The following is an 18024-nucleotide window of genomic DNA, read 5'->3' as shown; positions in this document are numbered from 1 at the left end:
TGTACCAGCACTAAACTGTCTTATCACTTTTATATGTAATTATAATCAGATGTTTAAAAATTTGAGTTATTCCTCTTGTTACCTGACATACCAGGAAAAGACATTCAGGGTAACTCTGGGTCGGGGGTGGGAGGTGGGGGATAAAGAAGCTCTGTTTTGTACACGTAGTGTAAATTTTAGACCTAATTGGATAAAAGGAAAATATTAAAAAATATATCTATGGACAAATTTCTGTATATCACTCCCACAGCTAATCAAGAGATACATTTAAGAATATTATAGGAATATATCAATATACTTATATTTGTTAAAGTTAAGGTTCAAATTTATTACATCACAGCACACATCCAAGAATGTATGCCACATGATTAAAAAATTCCCACTGAATATAACAAAATAAAAAAATCTGTAAATAAATACAAAGCATTCTAAAATAATATCTGCAGAAAATCAGGAGTCCAACAGAGATTTCTATGATCTAAATTTTACTTCATAGATTCATATATTCTTCAAAATAGATTTAATTATAGTGCTACACATTAACAATATTCAACTGCTTATCAAAATATCCTTTTCTATAAGCTAAATGTTACTACTTAAAAAAAAAAGTTAAGTGCTTGAGGGAATAAGAATGCAGCAGAAAATTACAGGAGCCCACATGTCCTTTTTCTTAAATTTAATTTGTCATATATAAGGTTTTTATATACAATCAGTGTGCATTGTAACAGTTTTTATTAAAAGTCAATCAAGTTTATCTAAAATGTTACCTGGCTGCATAGCACATTTGACATTATTGCCCACATGAAAAGGAAAACAAATGGATTTACAATAACTTTTGGCCATTTGGATTCTGAAAGTGTTCATACACCTACCCTTTTAAACCAAATGCATCTGAAAAAAATGTTTCCAGAGCATGCAGTTTAGATTTTACATTATCATCTCACCATTTTGTTACACAATATTGACTAAAAAAGGGAAAGGAAAGAAGTAACATGTATCTAATAAAATAGTCAATATAAAAAGGACTAATGGAATTAAGTGGCCCCTTTCCCCATTTTTTTACATTCTAAACAATGATTCCATCAAGACAAATCATTAAAAAGTGTTATTACACTGATATATATATTTTTAAATGATAAGAAGGCCTGAGTTGGTAGGGAAAGGAACAGTCAAAAAAAGCCTGAGAAGGGGAAGCAAGTAAGGAAAGCTCATTTAATCCATTTACAGTAATTTACAGCCATTGTTTGTGTGTGTAAAAAGGCATAATAATAGATCACAAACAGGAAATTCCTGGCTATTTTACAGATATAAGTACAGAATTTAAATATTCAAGCTTGTGATGAAAAGCGGCAAGGTGGTCGCAGTGTACATGTAAACAAGTAGCTTTGGAAAGTGAATAAAGTCCTTGAGTGTGTTTTCTTTATTAAGAAAAGAACTCTCTTTCATTCCTTCCTGAAACATGATCACAGGTCAGAGTAAGGTTCATATACAAACATAATTTAAATGGATGTCAGTCTAAAACCACTGACTTAAAAACAGTTTTATCCAGCCTATATGGAAGGGCAGTGTTGAGGTCCCTGTAATAGTAAACATTTTCCATTTCTTTAAAAAAGAAAAGAAAAAGTACTACAATATTTGTAGTACAGTGCAGCATAATCCTTAAATATAAAAATATTTTCTCTTCTGTTGGGATAATAGACCTTGCATCCTGGAAAGAAGTAACAATACTGCTACTGATAGAAGATCTGTTTATATCTTTCAAGTCATGTAAGGCAATTACTGTGTTGGTTTATGATATATGGCTAAAAGAAAAGTCCAGAAAGACACTATCAGTTTTTGTTATGTTTTCCGACTACTCCAGGTATGCTCAGGTGTACTTCTGTGTTCAATTGAGTGTTCAAATGGAGATCTGGAGCCATAAGGAGACCTCTGATCTAGTGGTGATCTAGAGCCACTACTGGAAGCTCTATGGTCCAATTGCCAATCTGAGTGATACCTATAATCCCTGGAAGATTTATGGTGTGTATATTCAGAACTTGACCGATGGTCTGAATGCAACCGATGATCTGAATGAGAACGATGATCAGAATGAGTTCTGTCTTTTAAACTTCCTTCCAAATTTGACCTGTGGTCTCTACTCCTGTGATCATCCAGTTTTCTGTGTTTCTCTCTATCATTATAGTATCTAACAAAAGAGAAATTAGGAATTTTAGTTAAATTAATAATGCTAATTAAATGTTTCCAAATAAAATCTTATTAAAAATAAAACAAAATTACTTTAAAGAATTGTATACAAATTCAGTGTTTAATCACAAAACTTTATAAGTGAGCTTAAAAATCACTGGAAATATCTCTGCATGCCTTTGGAAAAACTATTCCATTCATTAAACTAAAGTGAAACCATACAAAGCACTTCAGGTAGCATCTAATTTCTCATGCTCATTTTAGATTGGTTGCTACTTTTTATTCTATGCATCATTTGTCTTAATACATCTTAACTATCTGAAAGTTGGAATTAAGATAACTACATGAATCTAAAATACCCCTGAAATCAGAGCCTTTTATGAACCTGTAAGCAGGAAAAAAAATAAAAACCTCTAAAACAGTCTATGAAATAAATTTGTAAAAGAGCATTTTTATTGGTTGGTGATGCCTATTAAAAGCTTCCTTAATTTGATTACTTATATAGTAAGACTTGATATATAAGTCATTGTGAAATTTACTCCATACATAAATGTGGCAGTTGGCTAAAAAAAATTATGGCAGTTTAATGAAGAATAATCTCTAAAATGTTTGCCTTTTCAAATAAAATACACCAAATATATTTAATTTAATGGGTTTTGGTTCACAAAAGGTCATTATAAACAATATAAATTGTTATGTAAGTCTGTGAAATTACAAACATTTACCACTACAAATATGGCTTTCCCTTTTCATTGTGTGCCTTTTTCCAATTTTAAGAGCCATTATACAATTGACAAGTTTATAATGTGGCTGTGTTTCTCAGAAGAAATTACTGCAGTGAGCACAACTAAAATACAAAAAAACCTACTAATTTCCTTATTTCTGATCTTTACTTTTACTCTTCTCAGTATTTTTGTTTGGCTTACAGTAATGATCACTATAATGAAAATATTCCCTTACCAACAAAGGAGTAAAGTATATTGTTATTATATTCCAGTTCTTTACTACTTAAAGGCTTCAAAAAAATAATAATATATGGAGAAAAATTCCTGATTTCAGGACTATCTCAGATTGCTTTAAGTTTAACCTCAATAAATTGTTTTCACATAAATCAATTATTCACATAAATATTAGGAGTTTTTTTTAATGGAATAGAATGTAGAATTCACCACCACCTCACTTCAGCCACAGTCCATCAATCTTTTATTTTACCTTACTTACTATATTTTGAAGAGTATTTGAGCCAATATTCTCCAAAACCAGCAATAATGAATCCCATGACTTACAGAACTCCCTATACGAAACTTTTTCTCTTATTGTATACTTTGATCTTAAATTTATAATTAAAAATCCATTTTTATAGAGAAATTCAGCTCTTAACCAAAAGAACTATATTTCAGTTTTTCTTATTTACAAACAAAACCTTTACCTTACATAAGACTTATTTTGATTACCTGAAGACTGAATTGGCCGATAAAGTCAAATACAACAAATAAAATAAAGAAGACATCAATAAGCAAAATTTTAAAACTGTCAAGTTTACCTGCTGTCTTGCTTGTAGTGATCCCAGTCACGATGATCTTTACCATTACTAAAAGAAGAATAGGGTCTTTTCCTAGAGTCACTCTTTTTATAAGAATCTCCCTGATGTCGGTCTTTATGATGATCATGATATTGAGATAAGTGTCTATCAGATGAATAACTGTCCCTGCTGCTATCATCATGATTTGTATTCTCTTTTAATCTTTCCACATCTGTTAGATAGAAGTGTCCAACTTTTGTTAATGACTTAAAAAAATACATGGTAAACAAAAGTAACTTCACTGCTAGATTATAAGAACTCCTGTTTCAACTCCAACTAACAAAACCAGTTCTCAAATACAGGCAGTTACAGCATTTAGAAATGGCTTTATAAAAGCCATACTAAGGCTTACAAATAGGTTACTTTAATCTGAAATGTGAAAAATCACAACCGAAAAGTATAAGGCCCTTTTCCTTCTCAGACTATACTTTTGTGACTCTTACACAGAAAGAATACATTATTATTCCAAATAATGTTTTTTTAGAAATATGTTCAACAATTATTCTATAATTTCTAGAAACTGGTAATAGGTTGATTTATGGGAAAGTTAATAATAAGCTAAAAAGGATTATTAAGATACTAGATTCGATATAATAACATGGGTATATATCATCTAAAACACCCCCTGCCAAAAAACCTCCCCAATTTTAAAATTTACTTTCTAAAACAATTAGCAAGACTTACTTACCTGGATTTCTAATCACTTGAGTATTCAAGTTGCTGTTCTGGTCATTATTTTGCTAAAATAAACGCACATATGTAAGAATCTTTTAAGTGGCTTCAAACACCCTTATAAAAAACAGGATACAGAAAATCCTTATGCTAAAAGAAGTTCTCACTTAAGATATTAGAATGTATAAATGTAATATTTGCAGATACTTTTTAAAAGCATAAACTATTTGTCCCATGACTTTTAAAAAAGTTTGACTTTGAAATAATTTTAGACTTACAGAAAAGCTGCAAAAATAGTACTGAGGGTCCCCATATGCTTTTTACCAGCTTCTCCTACTGTTAATATCTTATATAACCATGGTATAATGATCAAAAGTAAATAATTAATACTGGTACAATACTATTAACTGAACTACAGACTTTATTCAGATTTCACATTTTCCACTGAGATCCTTCTCCTCCAGAATCCAATCTGGTACTCCATTACACTCAGTTTTCATGTCTTCTTAGTTTCCTCCAAACTGGGACAGCTCTTTAGGTTTTTCTTGTCTTCCATGACCTTGACACTTTTGAAGGATACTAGGCAGCTATTTTATAGAGTATTTCTCAATTGGGGTTTGTCTGATATTTTTTCATGATTGGACTGAAGTGATGCTTTTTTGCCAGGAATTCCACAGAAGTGATGTACCTTTTTCAGTACACAGTGCAGGGGGTTCATGATGTCAATGTCTTATTACTGGTAACATTAACTTTGATTGCTTGTTTACGGTGGCGTGAGGCAGGTTTCTCCTCTACAGAGCTATTATTTTTCTCTTTGTAATCAATAAACATCTTGGAGGAGACACTTTTAGACTATGCCAATATCTTGTTTTCTTGCCCACTAATTTTAGCTTCCCTTGGAGGATCTTACCTGCAACAATTTTTATTGTGAGATTTTCTATTTCCTTCATTCCTTCTACATTTATTAACTGAATTCTTCTGTAAGGAAAAATATTTCAATAACATAAAGAAAAAACGATGCATTAATTTACCTGAGATTCCTGCCGTTTTTTAATAGCATGCTTATATAATTTATGTAATTTTCTTGCATCAAACTCAGTAAACTTAGATACAAAAATCCACAGGTTTCTAGAAGAAGAAAAGGCAAGTTAGTCTGGTGGAAAATATTTAGCTTTTTAATGAAATCCCTTCCCTCTACACAGAAATACACACATCTTAGCCCTCTATGGAACAAGGTCTCGGGAGATTATTTCTAGCATTTTTTTTTTAAACTTCATATATGGATAAGATTCCAAATAAAACTGGACATTGTTAACTTTTACTTCTCTTTCAAATTCCTTCATTTTACAATCTTTGGATTTGAAAAGTAGTAATCAATCCTAATTTGAAATCAAAGGGAAGTAAACTTACTTACAAATCAGGAAGGGACTCACATTGTGGTTCAGATTAGATACAAGAGGAATAAACTGTGTTAACAGTTTGAATAAAGATACCATCAGATAATATGGATTAAGCCTGTGAATGAAAGGTCCTGAATAAGGCATTAAAAAGCAACTGTCATTTTACAATTGTGATGTAATCATCATGAGAGTAACATGATCAGACACTACAAACCAAGGACAGTATTGTATCTTTAGGTCTCTCTTCCCATCCCAAGGCTGGGATCAGTAATTGATCATGGTACTCCTTCATGATAAATTCAGATGCAGTCTCTGAATCCTTCTCAACGCAGCTTCCTCAGAGCCACTAATAATCAGTGACACTTGAGTTGAAGTCTATCTGCCATCACTGAAAAAGTAACAGCTTCATATATTTACAATTTTTTCTTGAACCACTAGCTTTACGGTAGGTATGTTAAAGATTTTGAATCTTGCTTATATAACCAGAGGAAAGAAATTACTAATTAGCCAATGATGGAGGTTTAGTGGACTACCCAATATCAACATCTTTGCTGAGTCAAGCAATAGATTTTAAGTGATTTTTAAAAAATAATAAAACTCTGTGTGTGTGAATGACTTCCCAAAAGAAAGCCATCTCTCAAGATATTAATGGAAGAAAGAAGGCCTAAGGAAGCAAAAATTCTTAGCTAGAAAATAACTATTCTCATTCTTTTTTATGGGAGAGATAAAGTTATACAGGAGCACTTAATTGGGGGATTTTTTTAAAAGATTTATTTATTTATTTATGGTTGCGTCAGGTCTTAGTTGTGGCACATGGGATCTTTCGTTGCGGCGTGTGGGTTTCCTCTTCTCTAGTTGTGGTGTACAGGCTCCAGGGTGCATGGGCTCTGTAGTTGTGGTGTGCGGGTTCCGGAGCACGTGGGCTCTAGTTTGTGGCACACAGGCTGTCTAGTTGAGGTGTGCGAGCTCAGTAGTTGTGGTGCGTGGGCTTAGTTGCCCCACAGCATATGGGATCTTTGTTCCCTGACCAGGGATCGAACCTGTGTTCCCTGCATTGTAAGGCAGATTCTTTACCACTGGACCACCAGGGAAGTCCCAATTTGGGGATTCCTAAACAGCTGAGACATATTTCTCTCAAATACCAAGCATCAATTGCCTATGACTACAAAACATACATTGTTACAAAGGCTTGAATGAGATAACTGTATAAAGTACCTAACCTGTGTCTGGCTAGGTACTTTATACAGTTTTCATATTTTCAAAGCTCTTTTCTATTACTTAATTCCACAAATAACCAGCCTTTAGGTAGGCACAGTCAACGTAGCAGACAATTTTTAAAATAAATGAACAAATGGGGTAATGAGGCTAAGTGACTTGCCTAAACTCATATAGCTAGGTAAGGCTAGAAGGCAGGGCTCTGGCTCCTAATTCTCTTTCCACTAAGATGAGTAATTCCCAGCCTTTTGATTTTGGACATTGATATGTGTGAAGAGCTGCTTGCTAGTAAACTCCTAAGTGTTAATAAATTTTGGAAATCAGAAATCTGTGAGTCATACAATAACTGCAAAATTATCCCAGCAAATGTGCATACAGAGATGGATATCTGGTGATTTTCTAAAAGAATTCTTACCAGTGTTGTTAAGATAGTTGTGGCTTTCTCAAGTGTTTTCTTTCCTTTTTATTAATTATAAATTACCATTTATAATTAATTTAGTTTGTGACAGCTCTTTGCTTAACTGTGTATATGATACCTATTCCTTATCAATATTTTGATCTATAATTTTACAAAAACTAGACTATAAAATTGTACTGCAGTTTAAAGAGCAGTCACCCAAACCCTTATATTTAATGTGCATATGTGTGTGTAATACTCTCAAAATTTGCTTCTATAGTGATACTTCATATAGCCTGTAAAATTGGGCTATTAAAATATTATGGCATATTAACAGGAATATCAAGTTATAAAGACTAATATTAGCAGGCTATTTTAAACTAACGGGACATTTTCATAATACATATGCATAGACTATTTTGTTTCTTAATTTTCAATATCATGAAAACCTTCATACATCAAAGATAAAAGAACTTTACAATGATCACCCACCCATATACCTAATACCTAGATTCTCTTATTAGCATTTTACTGTGCTTGCTTTATCACATATGATTCCATTATGTCCATCCCTCTGTAAATCCCTCTAGTTTTTGTTTGATACATTTCAAAGAAAAATTATAGGTATTAGTATATCTCCCCCCTAAATACTTCAGCATGCATATCATTAACTGGAGTCAATATTATTTAGTTTTTTCTTTTGAAACGCTCTTTAGATTATACTACTTTCGGTAATCAATTATCAGTGAAACGAAAGAATGAAGAAATAGCTAATACTGAGTCAAGAAAGATAATTCTTTCAACAAATTTGATAAAAGTTTATCAGATGGCAGTTGGGAAAATGAAATCATTCAACAACTTCAATACTAAATATAGTAAAAATCTCTGTAATTTACATCTAACTTAATTAGCCAAATCCTATTATTATCCATTGTTTGACATTAAATTAGAACAGCTTATTTAAAATTAAAGTATCAAAATGCTGATTAAAAATGGGCAGAGGACCCGAGTAGGTATTTTTCTAAAGGAGACATACAGATGGCTGACAGGCACATGAAAAGATGCTCAATATCAGGGAAATGCAAATCAGAACCAAAATGAGATATATCACTTCACACCTGTCAGAATGGCTATCATAAAAAAGGAAAAACAAGTGTTGACCAGGATGTGGAGGACATGGAGCCCTCATGCACTGTTGGTGGTAATGTAAATTGGTGCAGCCACTATGGAAATCAGCATGGAGGTTCCTCAAAAATTAAAAATAGAGCTACCATATGATCCAGCAATTCCACTCCTCCCTACTTTTCTGAAGGAAATAAAAACACTAATTCGGAAAGATATATGCACCCCCATGTTCACTGTAGCATTATTTTTACAATAGCCAAGACATGGAAGCAACCTAAGTGTCCAAACATAGATGAATGGATAAAGAAATGGATCTCTCTCTCTCTCACACACACACGCACAAATATTACACTGCCATAAAAAAGAATAAAATCTCGCCATTTGCAACAACATGGATGGACCCAGAGGGTATTATGCTAAATGAAATACACCAGACAAAGACAAATACTATATATTTCACTTATACGTGGAATCTAAAAAAACAAATGAACACGTAACAAACAGAAACAGACTCACGGATACAGAGAACAAACTAGTGCTTGCCAGAGGGAAGGTGCATAGGTGCCTGGGCAAAACAGGTAAAGGGGATTAAGAGGTACAAACTACCAGTAAGAAAATAAATAAGTCACAGTGATATAACATACAGCACAGGGAATATAGTCAATAAATACAACAACTCTGTATATTTACAAATCACTATGTTATATACCTGAAATTAATAGGGTAAGTCAACTATTTTAATAACAATAAAGTAAAATGCAAATTTGGTCCTGTTTAAAAATAAATGAAATTAAAATTATGACTAGGGCTTCCCTGGTGGCGCAGTGGTTGAGAGCCCGCCTGCCGATGCAGGGGACACGGGTTCGTGCCCCGGTCTGGGAGGATCCCACATGCCGCGGAGCGGCTGGGCTTGTGAGCCATGGCCGCTGAGCCTGCGCATCCGGAGGCTGTGCTCCGCAGCGGGAGAGGCCCGCGTACAGAAAAAAAAAAAAAAAAAAAAAAAATTATGACTAATGTTCATGGGGTTCTATTAATTTATAAAATACTTGAGTTATTTATTAAAGATAAATGAGTGTAATCTGGTTTTCATTTTGTTACTACAACAAAAAGCTAAAAAGAATCAGCATGTCTTTAAATTGTTAAGAATACTGTGTTAAGGCAGTGGTCACCAGAAGATATTAAAACTTTCACTATAGGTATGATATTAACCTTGAAATAAAATTTATAAGCAAACTTAGAGAAAATTAATTAAATGATACCTGAGTGAAGTGAAATCCACAGCAGCTGAGAAAATTCATCGCCTTTAAATGAATTTATAGACTATCTCTAGACTATCTACATTCTATAGTTAACTCAAAAGAGTAAAGAGGTAGGAATTAATAAACTGTGTTTTTGTTAGTAATTAAATTTCTTTTTAAGAATACTTTTTCCCTAGAAAAAATCTAGTTGAAATTAGATTCTGGTCCTAATTATATCACCTGCTTAATTGTGTAATCTTGGGCAAAACTCCCGACCTGGAACTAGCGTAAGAGTGAGCGCCTTGTTGTTAAAGTTCATGCCCTATGTGCCTCCTTGGCCATACCCCAGTCCCAGACCTACAAAGCTGTTCACCTGAGTCCATTTTTTTCTTCTGTAAAAATGGAAGTATTAACTATTAAGATTTCCTAAATACAGCATTTTTAAAAGGATCAATTAGAATGAAGCATATGAAAGTACTCTGATATACAAACAAAACACAAATACACATTATTATGGTTATCACTTGATTGTAAGTGATTTTTAAATAAAAACTAGTGTTGCATTTCCTCACCAACTATTTGGCCAAAATATTTATATATAAACATCTATAAGCAAGAAATAAAGCAGATAATTATGGTTACCGTAAAAATTTGCTTAACGTCAACTGCTGTATAATTATGGGTGAAGTCCCTATCTTTAAAATTACAGGTAAGGTCTTGCTTGATCTTTCCTTTTGTAGAATCAGTAACTGTAGCTGTGTTCTGTGGGTTGGAGTGGAGTAGGGCAGGGTGGTCAGAAGTTCAACCTTAACACAAGGGACTCTCCCTTGCTTCTACATTTTTCCCCAATCTTTCTCTAAAGACAGCACTCAAACCAGAGCAAAAACTAATTTGTTTCTGAAATATTTTTCAGTTGGGGTCTTTCTGTTCTCCTTTCCCGTTTAAAGGAATCTGGTATAACCAGAGACAGTGGCAGCAGGAATAAGTACCAAGGAATATGAAATCAAGGTAGATTGGGAGAAAAACAAAAGCTAATTTGCCCAGCTGGGTAAAAAGAGGAATAAAACCTTGGGAGGTAAGGGTGAACACAAAGAAAAATGTCTCCTGGCTATTTGGTCTCTCTTCTTTTTTTTTTTTTTTTTTTTTTTTTTTCTTTTTGCGGTATGCGGGCCTCTCACTGCTGTGGCCTCTCCCGTTGCGGAGCACAGGCTCCGGATGCGCAGGCCCAGCGGCCATGGCTCATGGGCCCAGCTGCTCCGCGGCATATGGGATCCTCCCAGACCGGGGCACGAACCCGTATCCCCTGCATCGGCAGGCGGACTCTCAACCACTGCGCCACCAGGGAGGCCCTGGTCTCTCTTCTTTTAAAGGTTTTTTTACCCCCCTCCCCCATTTCCTAATAACAACCTAAACCTGAAATAACACCCAGTTGTATTAGTCGACATGTAATTTCAATGAGATGCTGCTTATTTCTAATCTAGAAAGCAGGTAAAATAGATATTCTGCCTTCTTCACAACCTCAAAAAGCTAAACTCTAATTATATTAAGGTTTAAAAACTGGTATGCAGTACACAATTAAGTTTTGTCAGAGAGAAAATAAGCTCCTTTACACTAAAAAGTAGAAAATAACTTTAATATAATCCTTTAAGTTAACTAAATTTAGCTTTAAAAATAACTCACTGCATTTCCTTTTTTTCCCTAATTTTATCACAGACAAGCAACAATTAAGAATATGTCCGGGAGCCACTGACAGAGAACATTTATTTAATTTTGGATCTTGAATATAAAAAGATAGAGGAATTTATATTCTCATTTAATCCTAGTATATATAATTAAACTCTACTGTATTCATGTCCTGTGGTTCTGTACTTTAGGGGTCCCTGTATGAGTTGATAAGAGCTTGAGAAGGATGGAGTAATTCTATTTTATGGTATTTAAGGAAAGCATTAAGCTCCAGTGTATATATATTCCAACCATAAATAAAAGATTCAACTAGACACTATGAATAGTCCTTGAGAATTATTGCCTCTCATTCTGCATAATACATCTTATCATTATCCTTCAATAACTGAAAAATATGCAGTGCCTTATCATTTTACAGATGATAATACTGGGGGGTTCATAGATACTGGTAACTGTTTAAGGTCACAAAGCCAAAAATTAGCCAGGATGGTTCCTAAGCATGCATGTCTTGTGATGCCAACTCCAGTGATCATTCCATGTCATTATAGGCACATGACTTTAGGCTCTTCTTCATGTCTATGAATGGCTTCAGTTTCTTTAGACATGAGCTCAGTTTCACTTGTTTTCAAAAGCCTAGTGACCACGATCAACTTCTATCTCCTCTTTCTAAAATGGGGGTCCTGGTTGAGTTTAAGAAGAAAAGGGACAAGGATAGAATTTTTTTTTTAACTTTTGTGTAATCATCATGCCTCCTCCAGAAATGTGTCATTGAAGTTTTTTGTTTTGATATGTAGCTGCACTACATGTAGCAAAGAAATCAGAAGGAGGCTAATAAACAGATGTCAATGACTGGTTTATGCTCATTTTATTTCTTTCCTATCCTGTCTAGTAGTCTGGCTTAAGAGTGTCCTGGATTTGGTAATCATTAAGTGATTAGTATCATATTATAGCAGTTCAGATTTATAATTTTAAAATCAACTGTAATTTTAAAATCAATCAAATTGCTGCCACTTCTAAGATGAAGAGGAAAACAGAAGTCTGCATTTTACATTGCTTGAGGACATTGAGTTTTACAAGGCTTTACAATCATACTTAGAAAATGAATTGCTAAATTTATGTAACAAATTGGTACACCAACCTCTGAAGATATTACTGAGAATAATTTGGTAAATTGTGGAGATTTTTAAAAATAAAATGCAACTTGAATTTTAATGAAATGCCTTTCACTATTTAAAGGCAGAGATGCCACCTGTGGTTTATCATGATGCACAATTAAGTAATCACTTATTTATAAAAAGCTTTAAAGTTAAAGGAAAAAGTGAAAGCCATCATCCTCAGGTTACCTTTTTAAACTTTTTGTTACCTAAACTTCAGAAGTAGAAAAAAAATTGAAATACAAGAGACAAATAGATGGTTACAAAATTACAAAAGAAAAATACATCACTTACTTTCTCCACTGCTTGATTTGTTCAGGATTTGTATACTCTTTCAGACATTCCGTGATATGGTCTCCAATTTTTATTAAGCACTGTCTAGTATGTTCCAGTTGTTCTCTTTCTGAAAGGCCTTTCTCGGGCCTATCAAGTTGCTTCAAAGCTGCTTTGACAGGCCTCATTCTTTCTTTACACTTTAAAACAGGAAAATAAGAATACAAATACATGTATTAAAACCATGAATTCAACAAAGATCTACTTCTTTCAATGATACTTACTTACCTGAGTAAATATAGCATTGTCTAATGCTAAAATGAGCATTAACTCTCACCTCACAGCTCTTAAACATCAAGCATTTTTCCTTCAGACTTTATTCAGAAAGCAAGGCTTTCCATTATCACTTAAAATCAGTCTTTGCCTAAGTAAAAGCCTTGGATTTTACTTACTTTTTATAAAAATGGTTACTTTTTACACTCTAGAACACCATTCTAAACAGACTTAAAGAATGTTAAAAGATAACAAAATATTTCAGAGTATAACAATATTATGTATTGACTATAATATAGAATAAAATGTAAAAAAGATCTTTATATAATATATTGGCAAAGCTATTTTTATATATAAATACATAAATAATAATCTTTATATAATATATTGGCAAAGCTATTAACATCAATATAGCTACAAGTATAAACTGTCTATTCTTGGGGCCAAAGTAGCTAATGATGAATTTTGCTTCTATCATATTTGGGCAGTCAGGGACGTGGGGGTGGTTGATGGAAACCAACCTCTTCCTTGGCCTACAGAGCACTAGCATGCTAGTAAAAGGACAACACACCCAAACTGTACCATTCAGTAAAGTCCAATTTGTGTAATAAAAACTGTTAATCTTATACCAAAACCAGAATTAAAATATTACTAAAAAAACAAACTGCAGATAAATTTTATTGTATACAAATGCAAAAACAACTTTATAGTAATTATATCCATGAGTAGCAAGTTGGGTTAGTTTGGGGAATGTAAGGATGGATCAATATATTTAGTTGACCCAATGCCACCATTTATTTGAAAAAAGAAACCCTTACATCACTGCTGTGAAGGGCCTTTCTTATTATCAATTAAGTGTCTATATTATACATGCGAATTTGTTTATGAGTACTTTATTGTTTTATTGACCTATTTCTCCAAATCAGTTGGGAAACTTTCCATCTTTTGTCAGGAATAATTTAAATAACACTGGAATCATTTATTCTTTAGTTAAAATTAGAACTCAGCCAAGCCTAATGTCTTTTTTAAAAAAGGGAAATTTTTAATTTCCTTTCTAAGTTTTAGTGTTACTCATATTTGTTCTCTACATTTTCTGTTTCTTGTTCAATTTTCTAGTTTATATTCTGCTAGAAAATTATTTATTCAACATATGTAGGCTGAATACATACTATATTCTAGGCGTTGTTCTAGACCCAGAAAACAGAGTGGTAAATAAAACGGAGACCCTGCTTCTATAGAACCTGTAGTCTAGTAGGAGAATAGAGCCAATAAGTAAACAAGACATAGTGTTTAAGATGGTGACAACCATGATAAAAAAATAAAGAAAGCAAGAAAGAACAGGGAGCTTTCTACCTTAGTTAAGATTTCAGAGAAGGGTGATGCTTGAGCAGGTATCTAAAGAAAATGAAGGAGTAAGCCATTTCAAGCAGAGGGAAGAGCAAGTAAAAATGTCCTATAACTTGTCTGACATGTTCAAGGGAACAGGATGAATTCCAGTATTGCTAGAACCAAGTGAGTCAGGCAAACAGCAGGAGATGATGGGAGTAAACCAGATGCTGTATCTTTTAGACTACTGTTATGAATCTTTTATCCTGAATGAGAGGGAAAGCCATTCAAGGGTTTTAAACAGAAAAGTAACACGGGGTGACTTTATTATCCCTATAACAGTTATTGTCAGTCTGGGTTGCTGTGTGGAGTACAAACTGGGGTATGAAAAGGGTATAGGGTGAGATGGGAAGGGTGAAAGCAGTGAGAACAGCTATGAAGCTATTGAAGTAATCTAGGAAAGAGATGGCTGTGGCTTGAACCAGTGTGTTAGCGCCAATATGATTTACTCATTGACTGAATGTGAGTGGAGGAAAAAGAGGAATTGATGACTAAAATCTATGCTAAGGTCAAGGCCTGAAGATGGGAACTGGAGCAATGATAACTAATATTTATAAAGCACTTATTAGGTACCAGGGGCTGTGTGTTCGTTGCTTTAAATTTGATTTTGACAATAGACCTTCACAATACCATTCACTCTATTTTATAGAAAAAGAAACTGAAGCTTAGGATGAAATGACATCTGTGAAACCCAGTTTTGACCTCACTTTCTTGACTGCTAAATTATACTGCTATCTAGGAAGACAGATCAATAAGACACAAGAAAATCAAGAGATGCTAAATGAGGCAAAGATGTCAAAGAAAATGAAGACTGAGAAAAGACCAGTGAATTTCTTAATAATCAGAGCTATTCCCGAATACAATAAAATGTATATACCAAGAAAATCTTTTTTTTTTTTTTTTTTTTTTTTTTTTTGCGGTACGCGGGCCTCTCACTGCCGTGGCCTCTCCGGCTGTAGAGCACAGGCTCCAGATGCGCAGGCTCAGCAGCCATGGCCCACGGGCCCAGCCGCTCTGCGGCATGTGGGATCCTCCCGGATCGGGGCACAAACCCACGTCCCCTGCATTGGCAGGCGGACTCTCAACCACTGCGCCACCAGGGAAGCCCCCAAGAAAATCTTAATCATACAAGCTCAGAAAATCTGGCTCTGGAGTCCATGTTTAAAACTATTCCATTATTCCTTTCCATAATACAAGAGATTTTAAATCATTTATGAAGGTTAATGAAGAAGAAATTCATGCACTGGGCACAAAAGGAAACTTTCCATTTCACTGGTTATATGAACAAGTCAGATGGCTAAGGAGGAAATGTGGCAAAGAGGCAAGAGGTGCAATTTCACCTACCTCAGTAATGGAGCAGGTAGTGTAGGGGAAGCAGTTCAGAAGATTTCAGTGTTTTCACCTCAGAAAAGCAAAAGCACACCATCACCCATTCCCACCCAATACAGAGGAGGTAAAAAAAAAACAACAAAACCAATAGGAAATGGATAGAGAGGCTCGATTAAGATCTAGGCCATAAATAGAAAGGTTAGCCTTAAAAGTTGCTAAGGAGGGCTTCCCTGGTGGTGCAGTGGTTGAGAGTCCGCCTGCCGATACAGGGGACGCGGGTTCGTGCCCCGGTCTGGGAAGATCCCACATGCCGTGGAGCGGCTGGGCCCGTGAGCCGTGGCCGCTGAGCCTGCGCGTCCGGAGCCTGTGCTCCGCAATGGGAGAGGCCACAACAGTGAGAGGCCCGCGTACCGCAAAAAAAAAAAAAAAAAAAAAAAAAAAAAAGTTGCTAAGGAATCACAACATGTGAACCTGGAGAAAAGATAAAAATGAAAGTCAAGGGCTTCCCTGGTGGGGCAGTGGTTGAGAGTCCGCTTGCTGATGCAGGGGACACGGGTTCATGCCCCGGTCCGGGAAGATCCCACATGCCATGGAGCGGCTGGGCCCGTGAGCCATGGCCGCTGAGCCTGCGCGTCCAGTGCCCCAACGGGAGAGGCCACAACAGTGAGAGGCCCGCGTACCGGAAAAAAAAAAAAAAAAAAAAGAAAGTCAAGAGATAAGATATATGTTCATTCAAGTAAGTAAGATGGAAGACAGGAGCTGCAACAGCTTACTTGGGAATGTCCCCAGTATTCTCAGAGATTAGAGGGATGTAAACAGTCAAAAGTGAGGAGGACAAGAAAACTGTGGTAGGAACTATGTTATTTAAAGAGCATATCTGGAACTATATTAGGGCATATAATGGAATCAGTAGGAAATGAATAAATGCGTTCTCAGTCTTAATATCATCTAGTCAGAGTACACAATAGGAGAAAATGGGACATGAAGTTGAGCTGGGGATCTAAAAGGACGTAGTAGGTCAAATACAAATATAATTTTAGAAGGTGAAAATTTCCATCTTTCAAGTATAGCATTTGATTAGTATCAGTGATAAAACTGACTTAAGATTACACTCATATGATTATTTGGGTTCCTGAATATATACAGGAAATAAACCCTTTGGAGAAAGGCCAAGATAGATTCTCCCTGACTTTGATGAAAATAAAAGCATGGTAGCATGTAAAACCAGTAATATTTTAGACCAGTGTTACTCAAAGTGTGGTCTATGAACCTGTGTTAGTCCAAAGCAGGATAGGTACAGAAATTTTAGAAACCTTTATCAGTTTGACAGTGCAAATTTATACCTACTGAATCTAGTAATACAACACTGGGGCTTATATTTTATATTCTTTTATTCCTATTTTCATTTTTATTTTCTAAAAACACTGGTCTGTAAAAGATTAGAAAAGAAGAGTCCTTCACTGTAGATAAAAAGCACTGTTATATGGATAATAGGCTCAGGAACTGAAAAGTTTAAAATTCTAAAGTTGGAGGAAAAAAAGTTTATTCCCTAAATACCTCTTCTTAAAATCTTTAATTTATGAAGAAGTTTTTCTAGGTTGATTCTAAATTTATGATACCTTTCAAAATTTAAATCTATTGCTTTTGTCAACTTGAACTGCAATGCTATCAAATTCAAACACATTTCTAAAGTTCAAGTTTTAAAAGATGAATATAAATTAAATAAAATGTTATATGAATTATTCCTAATAACCAGAAACTTTACTACTTACTATGCTGAATGTCTTCTGATCTAGCTCTTCAGATTCTTCAGATATGGGAACTGGTTCACCACTTGCAGTGATATGAACTGGAGCATCCAACACTGAAGATTTCTTAGATCTTTCCCTGCTATCAGACTTGGATTCACTCAACTGATGAAAAAGAGAAAATAAAACAAAAACACAACAACAACAAAGGCAAAAATGATTAACACTTCCAGAAGAATTATGGTCTCATTTTATTCTATAAAGTTTACTCACATTTAACATTCTTATCTATTTTACCTTTCCCCCATTTTATTTGGGAAAACCAAAAATAAAGCTATTCTGTAACATTACTTATTAGGTAAGGC

At 34.5% G+C, this 18024-nt stretch overlaps 1 protein-coding gene across 3 annotated transcripts in view; it reads right to left on the bottom strand.

Annotated features, from left to right (window-relative positions):
* Nucleotides 1-661: 661 nt before the first annotated feature.
* Nucleotides 662-18024, bottom strand: part of CHD1 (chromodomain helicase DNA binding protein 1) — a 78204-nt gene continuing 60841 nt past the window's right edge. For all 3 annotated transcript variants that reach the window (XM_082623631.1, XM_082623633.1, XM_082623632.1), the window contains 6 exons: nucleotides 17684-17824; nucleotides 12945-13123; nucleotides 5470-5566; nucleotides 4455-4506; nucleotides 3728-3938; nucleotides 662-2185 (listed from right to left, as the gene is read on the bottom strand). In XM_082623631.1, coding sequence (XP_082479757.1) covers nucleotides 1840-2185; nucleotides 3728-3938; nucleotides 4455-4506; nucleotides 5470-5566; nucleotides 12945-13123; nucleotides 17684-17824 — 1026 coding nt within the window. In that variant the 3' untranslated portion in view covers nucleotides 662-1839. The remainder of the gene's footprint in view (nucleotides 2186-3727; nucleotides 3939-4454; nucleotides 4507-5469; nucleotides 5567-12944; nucleotides 13124-17683; nucleotides 17825-18024) is intronic.

The sequence above is a fragment of the Mesoplodon mirus genome (genome assembly GCF_964341445.2).
Source record: "Mesoplodon mirus genome assembly, chromosome: 5".
NCBI classification, from domain to species: domain Eukaryota; kingdom Metazoa; phylum Chordata; class Mammalia; order Artiodactyla; family Ziphiidae; genus Mesoplodon; species Mesoplodon mirus.
This window is presented reverse-complemented; position numbering and strand designations above follow the sequence as displayed.